Below are 12,303 nucleotides of genomic sequence, written 5' to 3' on the forward strand. Positions count from 1 at the left end.
TACTCAATACTGCCCCCTGTCCCAAAGAAGTTAACGACCGTTCCACAGGTGCATGTTCATGGATTGTTTATGGCTCATTGAACAAGCATGGGAAACAGTGTTTAAACACTTTATAATGACGATATGTTAAGTTATTTGGATTTTTACGAATTATCTTTGAAAGACAGGGTCCTTCATTTTTTTTGCTGAGTTTAGATAGTTACAGGTAGGTACCAATACAGATACCAATTCTTGTCCAGGGTAATAAATGGTTTCAGCTCTGGAAGACCTCAATCGTTTTAATTGGTGTTGATTGTGCCTTGTACCATACCAATATGGAAGAAACGCACAAGTACGATAATATACAAGTATTTTCCTAAATAACAGGAGTGACTTGAGTTGAATAGGTATGGTTCATTTAGACATTGATTCACAAGGAAACACAGAGGATTCCATACCTGGGAGGAAAGGATATCTCCAGCTCGTGCAGCCGTTCCTTGAAACAGGACAGCTCACTGTCAAACTGTAAAAACTGTGAAGAGAGAGAGGGGGGGAGGGGGATGAAAGGAGGAAGAAAGAGATACAGTGCACACAGGAAGTATTCACACCCCTTGACTTTTTCAAAACTTTGTTGTGTTACAGCCTGAATTTAAAATTTAGATTTTGTGTCACTGGCCTATACACGCCATAATTTCAGCATTTTATGTTAATTTTTTTATACTAATTAATAAAAAACGAAAAGCTGAAATGTCTTGACTCAATAAGTATTCAACCCCTTTGTTATGGAAGGCCTAAACAGGTTCAGGAGTAAAAATGTGCTTTAAAAGTCATATGTTGCATGGACTCACTCTGTGTGCAATAGTGCTTAACATAGTTTTTGAATGACTACCTCATCTCTGTACCATACACATACAATTATCTGTAAGGTCCCTCAGTCGAGTAGTGAATTTCAAACACAGATTGAACCACAAAGACTAGGAAGGTTTTTCCAATGCCTCGCAAAGAAGGGCATCTATTGGTAGATGGGTATAAAATGTAAAAAAGCAGACCGTGAATATCCCTTTGAGCATGGTGAAGTTATTAATTACACTTTGGATGGTGTATCAATACACCCAGTCACTACAAAGATACAGGTGTTCTTCCTAACTCAGTTGCCGGAGAGGAAGGAAACCGCTCAGGGATTTCACCATGAGGCCAATAGTGACTTTAAAAAAGTTTATTGGCTCTGATAGGAGAAAACTGAGGATGGATGAACAACATTGTAGTTACTCCACAAGGCACTAAAGTAAAACTGCCAAAGATGTGGCAAAGGAATTAACTTTCTGTCCTGAATACAAAGTGTTATATTTGGGGCAAATCCAATACATTACTGAGTACCACTATCCCATATTTTCAAGCATAGTGGTGGCTGAATCATTTTATGGGTATGCATGTAATCGTTAAGGACTGGGGAGTTTTTCAGGATAAAAAATAAATAGAATGGAGCTAAGCACAGACACTGGGATATGAATTCAACTTTCAGAAGGACAATAACCTAAAAGGCCAAATCTACACTTGAGTTGCTTACCAAGAAGACAGTCAATGTTCCTGAGTGGCTGAGTTACAAGTTTTGACTTGAAAACATGGTTGCCTAGCAATGATCAACAACCAATTTAACAGACTTTGAAGAATTTAAAAAAGAATAAATGGGCAAATATTGTACAATCCAGGTGTGCAAAGCTCTTAGAGAAAGCTCTTAGAACCAGAAAGACTCACAGCTGTAATCGCTGCCAAAGGTGACTAACATGTATTGACTACTTGTGAATACTTATGTAAATTAGATTTCTGTATATAATTTTCAATGCATTTGCAAACATTTCTAAAAACATGTTTTCACTTTGTCATGATGGGGTATTGTGTATTGTGAAAAAAAAACAAATGTAATCAATATTTTTTTTATTCAGGTTATAACAAAATGTGGAATAAGTCAAGGGGTATGAATAATTTATTTATAACTACAGTGCCTTCAGAAAGGGTTAAAAAAATGTATTACAGCAAGTAATATCCTCTGCGTCAGTCATCACTCACTGAGTGAATAACTATGAGTGTGTGAGTGTGTGGCTCCTGCATGCAAGAGTAAGTGTCAGATAATTGTGTTAGCTTCCTTTCTCTTCTTTTTTGACGTGTGGATTTGTGCCTTTACCACCATACTGTATAAGTGTCATGAACAGTGTGGTGGTACATAAAGGCATGTGTGTGATAACAGTTGACCAGTGTTGATGTGTGTGTCCCTGGCCTGGCTATTCCAGAACCATACCTGTCCTGTCCTACCACAGCCCCCAGTCTGCTGCTGATGGTGGAGGTCTGTCTCTCTAAGCGGACAGTGGATCCAAACAGTCTTCATCAATCATGTCCCCTCCCCCAGCTGCACAACCTCTGACTGCACCAGCACCGACTTACAATCCCCACTCCATCTCCCCCTCTTTCCAAATCCCATAAATCATTAGTGAGAAGTGCAATTAGCAGCTCCTTATACACACTAATTATCTGGGAGATCAGCAGGTAGCAGGGGCACCTGCATTGCTGACTCCCTGAGCGACGGACAGATATCCGGCAACCCCTGTGATAGTGGGCTCTATTTTAACAATGCAATGGTAAATGCAATGGTAAATCTAAGCACTGACAGTAGCGCTGTAGGTCCGGAGGTGTATCAGAGATATTTTTGCTATTTTCACAATATTTATTATGAACGCAGTAGCTGACGTTAGTGCGAAAGGGCTGGGTTTTGATGAATAAACAAGTTGTAGGTGTAACGAGGGCTTGGCCACTCAGTGGCCAATCAAGGCGTTTCATGGCTTAATACTGCATGCGTTTGTCTCAAGTTCTGTAGGTTATTGACAGTCTTTGCATTGTCATCAACTCCAATTCGGCTGGGCAGCGGTCCGCCCATTAAGACGTTAGGGGCGGCACCCCACTTGTAATTGGTAAAAACATTATTTTAAAAATATAATTAATGTATTATGTTTTAAATGCTCATAAAAGTGAGGTAAATGTGTATGTTTTCCTGTTTTAAAAATATATTGTTACTACTCTGCCCTTCAGTGACTGCCAGCAGCAGCAGCTCTGCCTCCACGGGCGCATAGGCCGTGTGAACATTGCTTGGATTGTTTTGCCAGATATGCTATGAGGGGGGAACTGCTCCAATGAAAATCGTAGGATTTGAACGCATAAATTATAACAGCACAAAGTAAATGGACCGTCCTGGGCCACTCAAATGTGTGTTCAGTCAGAACTTCTGGGTCTGCTCTATTCTCCCTCCCAATATGTTTCTCGCGCTAGATGGCTTACTTCCGCACGTGCGACTAGATCTGCTCTATCAGGTACAGATGGCGCTAAAGCAAAAAGCTAATTGTAATTAACTTGTAAAAAATTATCATAACAGTCATGGGAGCCTGGGACCTGATAAACCAGACATCAACATCCAACAAGAGTTGAAGGACAGAGGGATACAATAGCTAGAACCTTCTCATCGTGGATCTGGTAGGACAAAAAAGCATGACAGCGGCTTATTGTTTCCCCCCATATTGTTCATCAGGTTCTACTGTAGGTGACAGACATGTTGTGTGGACCAAAACAGCATAAAAAAGGGTGCATCACAAAGCATGATCAAATTATCTAGCCAGCAACAGTAATTTTGAGAAACAGTTTTCTACCTTTGACAAGCAGCTAGCTATAGCTAGCTGGTAGCTTGCTAGCTCCCATGCCAGTTTCACGTCTTTCTAAACTAATATCTGACTAACTTGGAAATATGAAGTTAATTCAGAACTAAAGTTAACTGACTAGCGCACCATACTTTGTAACATTATGTTAGCTAGCTATCCCCAGTTAGATCATGTGTTTTCACTTATTGCATTTGCATGCGTGTTGCGTTCTCCCTGGTGCACTCGTTCGTTCGAGAGTGGCTGCTCGTTCTAAATAGTATAATCGAATCTGTTCAAAACAGTGGCAGCTTGTGCAGAAGTGGTCATTCAGTTTATTCAGTGGTGGAAAAAGTAATTGTTATACTTGAGTAAAAGTAAAAATACCTTAATAGAAAATGACTCAAGTAAAAGGTGAAAGTCACCCAGTAAAATACTACAGTAAAAGTCTAAAAGTATCTGGTTTAAAACATAGTAGTACTTTTTACTCCCATAGTTCAAAGTACTTTTACTTAAGTACTTTGATATGTAAAATTTAAATAGTTTTTTTATGCTGTTATTCTGATGCACAGAGCGCTTTATACTGTGCCTTCAGAAAGTACTCACACCCTTTTTCCACATTTTGTTGTGCTACATGGTGGGATTAATATAGATTTGTCATTTTTTTGTCAACGATCTAAACCAAATACTGTTATGTCATAGTGTGGTAAAAATTCTAACATTTGTAAAAAATGTAAATAAAGTAAAACACTATATCTTGTTGATCATTGCTAGACAGCCATTTTCAAGTCTTGCCATAGAATTTTAAGCATATTTAAGTCAAAACTGTAACTAGGTACTCAGGAACATGGTAAGCAACTCCAGTGTAAATTTGGCCTTGTGTTTTAGGTTATTGCGGCGGCAGGTAGCCTAGTGGTTAGAGCGTTGGACTAGTAACCGAAAGGTTCCAAGATCAAATCCCCGAGCTGACAAGGCAAAAATCTATCGTTCTGCCCCTGAACAAGGCATCTAACCCACTGTTCCTAGGCCGTCATTGAAAATAAGAATTTGTTCTTAACTGACTGCCTAGTTAAATAAAGGTAAAAATAAATAAAAATTGTCCTGCTGAAAGTTGGATTTTTCTCCCAGTGTCTGTTGGAAAGCAGAATGAACCAGGTTTTCCTCTAGGATTTTGCTTTCAATCCCCAAAAACTCCTCAGTCTTTGCGATGACAAGCATACCCATAACATGATGCAACCACCAATATCCTTGAAAATATGCAGTGGCACTCAGTGATGTGTTGTGTTGGATTTGCCCCAAACATAACACTTTGATTTCAGGACATAAAGTAAATTTCTTTGCAACATTTTTTTCAGTATTACTTTAGGGTCTTACTGCAAACAGGATGCATTTGCTTGGTTCCTCTCTAGGTTTGTTGCAGGGTTCCTGCCTTTCTAAGGAGTTTTTCCCTAGCCACCAGCCTCGACATCTGCATTGATTGCCATTTTAGGTTGAGTTTCTGTGTAAGCACTTTGTGACATCTGCCGATGTAAAAAGGGCTTCATAAATACATTTGATTTCATGCATGTTCTGGAATATTTTTTATTCTGTACAGGCTTCCTTCTTTTCACTCTGTCATTTAGGTCAGTATTGTGGAGTAACTACAATGTTGTTGATTCATCCTCAGTTTTCTCAATTTCACAGCCATTAAACTCTTTTTTTAAAGTCACCATGGTGAAATCCCTGAGCAACTAGAGTTAGGAAGGACGCTTGTATCTTTATAGTGACTGGGTGTATTGATACACCATCCAAAGTGTAATTAATAACTTCACCATGCTCAAAGGGTGAAGACAAAAAACAAGCAGTTGTTACAGGAAAATAACTTAGACGTTTCCAAATACGAGTGTCACCGGATTACCTCATCTCACATACCATGATGGGCATATAGCCTACGTGATCTTTTAGGCTTTGGTTTAAGATTTATTTCAAAGTGGTCTCACGAGCCAAACCCTTTATAGATAGTCTTGACTACTTGGCGAATGCATTGGGTATGACAAAAAAACAACAACCTTAATTGAGAGGAGGGGAGGCTATGCTTGGTTTTTAATAAAATGAAACGGGGGGGGATTTACGTTTCTAAATAGGAAATTTACGGGCACAAAAAGCACACATCTCTTGTTCCATGTGCATATGGGCACTGTTCGTCATGGCTGGATAGGCTGCACTTCCGCTGTCAAATTCCATGCCATAACCAACCACATTACCGCTAACACCAGCTTCTGGTTAGTCTAACTGAAATTGTCATTTTGCCACCCGTCCCACCTCAGAGCAAGCGACCTCATATAAAAACAGGTAAATTACGAATCCTGCAACTAGGGTTGGAAAACAGAAAAGCGGCGGCTTTAACAGGTCGAAATTGCAAACGAGCATGCGTTTGACAATTGCGCTGGCTTAACGCCAGCCAAAAATAGAGCTCAGTGTCTGATGAGTTCCTATACACTGCCTGTGTAAGGCTGTCAGTACATTTAGCGCTAGTTCAAACAATAATGACATTACATTGCTGTACGACATGTAAAAATGGAGTGAATGGAATGTAATCGCCACCTAGATGATAATGTCCTCTCCACCTACATGATAATGTACTCTCCATCTAGGTGAAATGACAACAGCAATAATATTTAGAGGAGACATCTAACCAAGCGGAGGCCAAGACAGGCAGAAGAGGAGCGTTAACCACATCAGTGGAGTACAATAACAGCCATCAATCCACAAACCCAACACGTTTGTAAACCAGATTAAAACTTTATTGGCATTTTTACATACATACTGTATGTGGGATAAATGTACATGCGTGTGTGTATGCCTGGAGCCTGTGCAAGTGTGTATGAGCGACTGCTTGTGGTTAAGCGCGAGTAGCCTACTCCATACTTTATGCATGCTTATGTGTAAAGTGTGAGCATCTGTGTGTTTCTGTGTGTGTGTGCGTGTGTGTGTGTGTGTGTGTGTGTGTGTGTGTGCGTGCGCCAGTGGTGTAGAACAGTGGCCATTACTTTCCAGGCAGTGGGGCCCTCAGACAGAGTCTCTGTGGTTCAGGAGGGCAGATGTGCGGCATTCATCAAACTCACAGAGACAGGGTCACAGGAGAGCTCACACACTGAATGAGGAATAGAGCCCAGAGGATACGCTTCACTGTGCACCACCACCACCACCGTCCTCCCAATGACACGCATTGCTCCAAGGGTGTGTGTGTGTGCAGAGAGACCTTGTGTGGAAGAGTGTGCCAGCATAAGTTTATAGAGGTGCAGTACGTAATTGTCCCTGTGTGCGTTATAGTGCCTCAGATCTTTGTTATTCTTACCCTAATAGAGTACCTGTGTATGTGTACACTGGTCTGTTTCTGTGAGTGTGTGGACAGGTGTTCTTGTCTCCATGGAGAGTTAGTGCAGCCGAGACGAGAAGTGACACCTTTAAAAGGCAGCAGATGAGCAATGTTGGGGGTGATGAAGCACATTGTGTTTCCATGATGTGTGTGTATGTGTGCACAGAGCTTTTAAGTGAATGTTGAGTAATTCATTTAGGTTGACTGGAAAACCCAAGGGCTGAAATTTCACACTACATTTCATCCCGGGTCAATTAAGCATAATGATTTGCTGGTCTGGTAGGTCAGCAGTAAAAAATCCCAGTTTATATTGGTTCAAGGCCTCGTTGCATTATAAAGCTGGCCCAGTAGTTTGTCAGACCGAAATGACCTTGGAGTTGTTGGAGAGGGCTGCTAGCCAATACGGCTCGGGCAATATCGTAGACAAGGAGAAAGATGAGGAAATGCAGGGTCCAGATTTCTTGCTTCTCCTCGATGAGCAACACAAACCTAAATCACGCTAGCTATGATTGTTATAAGAGGGCAAAGTTGCAGGAACAGAGGGAAATAAAGGTCTCTGGGCTGACTGTCCCTCCAACCCGGCCAGTGGTTGTCCAAGCTCATAATTGTGCTTTGATTTACACCGTGTCAAACTATCCCTCTGACAACACCTGCTGCCATTAAAAGCCATCAGTACACACAGAGGTGAAAGGTCATTTAATTTTATTTTTACGGCAAACATTTGGCTTATATTGCCAGGCCATATTTTTTCTTCGTTTTATGAAATCTTCATTACTTGGTGTGGAATCAATAAACTGTCGCTGATAGGGAATGGTCGAGCGCCTTGAGAGGGTCAACCTAAACAGCCAGCCGGCTAGAGGCTACAGTCCTATTATGCTCTCTCTTATCATAGTTAAGGTTATATCAATTGCATAATACCTTAAAACCTCTAGGGGGATTGTTAATTCATTTATTTACTTACACTATATACACTAAAGTATGTGGACACCCCTTCAAATTAGTGGATTCGGCTATTCGGTGTATAAAATCGAGCACACATCCATTCAATCTCCATAGACAAACATTGTCAGTAGAATGGCCTTACTGAAGAGCTTAGTGACTTTCAACGTGGCACCGTCATAGGATGCCACCCTTTCAACAAGTCAGTTTGCCAAATTCCGGCACTGCTAGAGCTGCCCCGGTCAACTGTTAAGTGCTGTTACTGTGAAGTGGAAACGTCTAAGGCTCAGCCGCGAAGTGGTAGGCCACACAAGCTCACAGAAGGGGACCGCCGAGTTCTGAAGTACGTAAAAATCATCTGTCCTTGGTTGCAACACTCACTACCAAGTTCCAAACTGCCTCTGGAAGCAACGTCAGCACAAGAACTGTTCTTCAGGAGCTTCATGAAATGGGTTTCCATGGCCCGAGCAGCCGCGCACAAGCCTACGATCACCATGCGCAATGACAAGCGTCGGCTGAAGTGGTGTAAAGCTCACCGCCATTGGACTCTGGAGCAGTGGAAACGCGTTCTCTCGAGTGATGAATCACGCTTCACCATCTGGCAGTCCAACGTACGAATCTGGGTTTGGCGGATGCCAGGAGAAAGCTACCTGCCCAAATGCATAGTGCCAACTGTAAAGTTTTGTGGAGAAGGAATAATGGTCTGGGGCTGTTTTTCATGGTTCGGGCCAGATGACAGCATACAATGACATTTTAGACGATTCTGCGCTTCCAACTGTGGCAACAGTTTGGGGAAGGCCCTTTCCTGTTCCAGCCTGACAATGCCCCCGTGCAAAAAGCGAGGTCCACACAGAAATGGTTTGTCGAGATCGGTGTGGAAGAACTTGACTGGCATGCAGAGCCCTGACCTCAACCACATCGTACACATTCGGGATTAATTGGAACACCGACTGTGAGCCAGGCCTAATCGCCCAACATCCGTGCTCGACCTCATTAATGCTCTTGTGGCTAAATGGAAGCAAGTCCCCGCAGCAATATTCCAACATCTAGTGGAAACAGAAGAGTAGAGGCTGTTATAGCAGCAAAGGCGGAACCAACTCCATCTTAATGCCCATGATTTTGGAATGAGATGTTCGACGAGCAGGTGTCCACATACTTTTGTGTGTATTCCCAGACCTGTGTCAAGGGCAAAAAACACAAAAGTGCCTTTTCCTATAATCCACATTTTGCTCGTTTGCAGACCAGAACATTGACTGGGAGACATTTATAGGACAAGCCATACATGGACATCAACATACAGTACAGTATGTACATACAGTAATATATATGCTGTATACTTCATGATCAGACTGAGGAACTGATCAATACTAGTAAAAGCACAATGAGCCTTTCAGTGTAGCAAGGCATTCAGGTATAAGAGACAGCACAGGAGCCCATTCTCCCTGGCCTTCCATGTTTATCTTCCCAGCTAAGGTCACACATTATTTAGCATTCTGCTGTATTACCACTTAAGGAAACTGACAGGTAAAATATGAAAGAAGTTTAGCCGGGAAGGTGATTGATCTTTATTTATATATTTATTTAGTTCATTTGGAAACTCTTGCGGCTTGAGTAATGTCGCGAGTACGCAGGGAGCATGACAAGGAAGAGCGGCCCTGACAGAAAAGTTCATCACTCGCAACAGGACTCCAAAAACACCCCCCTCTTTCCCCCGGATGTCAGCTGATACCACAACTGATAAAGTTAGAATAAAAAGATACTGAAACAAAATCAATGATGGAGAGGGGAGGGAGGCGACCTGATGGAGGATGCGCTACTGGATAGATAGGAGGTAGAGGGGGGCACACGTCTCCACAGAATCCGTGTCCACGGGGACATATATCCCCCCACCGCCCGCCCCTTTCACCTCCGCCCCTCCGTTGAGGAGCAAGCCCCTGTGCCGCTCGACGCCACCACTCCCGGAAAATGTAATCTTCCCAAATACTCATCAGGGCTCTCCATCGTCCCGGCCTGACAGCGTTCGGGATAATTAATTATACAATTTCGATGGGAATATTGATTAAACAATCCTATTAATCATAGCAAAAGTCAATAGGCATGGACACATTCAATCATGTCCCGACCAATGATTACTCCTCAAAATACAATAATTATTTTTGAGAGCTGCCTCGAATTACATTTCTGTCAAGCTGGTACAAGTCTAGTAGTTGATGAAAGATGCAATGGATTTTTTTCCCTCCTCCGAGGGTTGCAGGGGGGAACATTTATCCTTTTGGAAAGGTAGTTTGTTTTATAAGGATCATAACACGGTGTGTTTAACTAGACCATGACCATCAGATTATCTCTGATCCCCCATTACGCCGTTTATCTTGCTGGGCTCTGTACGGGAGAGGGAAAGAAGGAAGTGGGGGCCTCCTGAGGCCCAACACACACACCACATAAACACACACACCAATACTAAAAGAGACACAGACATACATACCCCAGCCCCACATACACTTACAGTATATACACACAGACAGACACTACTTGAAGAGTCATATGTGTCACATGAATGTTTTTTTGTTTTTTTCTTAGTTTACATCTTGCTTACTTAGCTAATACAGCTAATTTAGCATACTCAACAACCCGACTCAAACAAAGACGAATGCTATGTATGTTAGCTAGCTGGATAAGGCTATCCAACACAGCAACTCTTCCAAGTCAAGGTAAGCCTTTGGTTTTATTAATTTATTGCCACCGGGGCAACTGTTAAACTGCTTGCTGTACACTACTACGTGATGTACACATGGTTTGGATTGTGGGTTTACTAATGCATTATTTCTAGTATGTTGACTATAACGTGAATATCTTGACAATGATGTAGGCTGTGTAGGGGTTAGCGGTTATGGTATGAAAGTTTTATTTGGAGGGGTCTTTGCACCTGGTCACAGACAGCTGTTGTGTTCTGTGACCACAAGTGAAGAAAAAGGTGAGAGGAGGAGAATGTGTAGATGCGAGAAGGAATTATATAATGAGCAAAGTGATGTTGTATGTGGCTGCTATGAAAGTGAACTGTGTGTGCGGGTGATCAGGGGTGTATTCATTCCACCATTTCTGTTACAAAAACGGAAGTAAACCAAATTGTGAGAGACCTACCTGAATTTGTCCAAAATAAACTCTTGTCTTACAATAAAAACTGTTCTTAATAATAGAAACTGTTTGGACTAATGATTACACACCCCGGGTAAGGCGATATTGAATTTGGCACTGTCTGTCACCTTGATTGGTTAGAGCGTTGGGCCAGTAACCGAAAGGTTGCTGGTTCGAAGCCCCGAGCTGACAAGGTAAAAATCTGTCATTCTGCCCCTGAGCAAGGCAGTTAACCCATTGTTCCCCGGGCGCCGAAGATGTGGCTGTCGATTATGGCAGCCCCCCGCACCTCTCTGATTCAGAGGGGTTGGGTGAAATGCAGAAGACACATTTCAGTTAAAGTCATTCAGTTGTACAACTGACTAGGTGTCCGCCTTTCCCCGATTACGCCAATTTGTCTCTTGACCTGTGCAACTACTAGGGTTGAATGGTGGGAAAGGAGATTTACCACCCAAAACCACTCCCTTTTCCCAGGATAAATAACTGAGAAACCGGTAAATTATAATAAATTATTTATATGAACAGCATGGAGTAAAATGTAATGCGATGTCTAAATCTAGCTTCTTTACGACCTCTGCATGATGAATCATCAACACTCAGGGTGGGGACAGACAGTCCATCTCAGTATGGAGCGCAGTTCACAATGCATGTAGACCTATCATCTCATCATGGTAACTTTTTTTCTTGTGACAGGTAGACCTGCATTTGCTGCAGCATAGCCTATGCTATAGTAATATAAAGACAGAATGCGCATCTAATTTACCCATCTCCATCTGGCTTTCGGGGATCTCCTTATTTTTTTTATTGCACAGATTATTATTTTTCTAATTGCAGCTGCAGAGTTTTAAAACCTATCACTCAAATATTGCTGCTTTAAATCAGTGTAGGCGTTCTCTCTCAAATTGGCATCCTGTTTCCATTGATCCTCCTTGAGATGTTTCTACAACTAGAATGGAGTCCACCTGTGGTCAATTCAATTGATTGGACATGATTCAGAAAGGCTTACACCTGTCTATATAAGGTCCCACAGTTGACAGTGCATGTCAGAGCACAAAACAAGCCTTGAGGTCAAAGGAATTGTCCGTAGAGCTCAGAGACAGGATTGTGTCGAGGCACAGATCTGGGGAAGGGTAGCAAAACATTTCTGCAACATTGAAGGTCCACGAGAACACAGTGACCTCCATCATTCTTAAATGGAAGTTTGGAACCACCAAGACT

At 42.1% G+C, this 12,303-nt stretch overlaps 1 protein-coding gene across 2 annotated transcripts in view; it reads right to left on the reverse strand.

Annotated features, from left to right (window-relative positions):
• LOC120046491 (inositol polyphosphate-5-phosphatase A-like) overlaps positions 1–12,303 on the reverse strand; it is a 197,177-nt gene that overhangs the window by 16,333 nt on the left and 168,541 nt on the right. For both annotated transcript variants that reach the window (XM_038991773.1, XM_038991772.1), the window contains exon 12: positions 438–511. In XM_038991773.1, the coding sequence (XP_038847701.1) occupies positions 438–511 (74 nt within the window). The remainder of the gene's footprint in view (positions 1–437; positions 512–12,303) is intronic.

This window comes from Salvelinus namaycush, chromosome 4 (genome assembly GCF_016432855.1).
Source record: "Salvelinus namaycush isolate Seneca chromosome 4, SaNama_1.0, whole genome shotgun sequence".
NCBI classification, from domain to species: domain Eukaryota; kingdom Metazoa; phylum Chordata; class Actinopteri; order Salmoniformes; family Salmonidae; genus Salvelinus; species Salvelinus namaycush.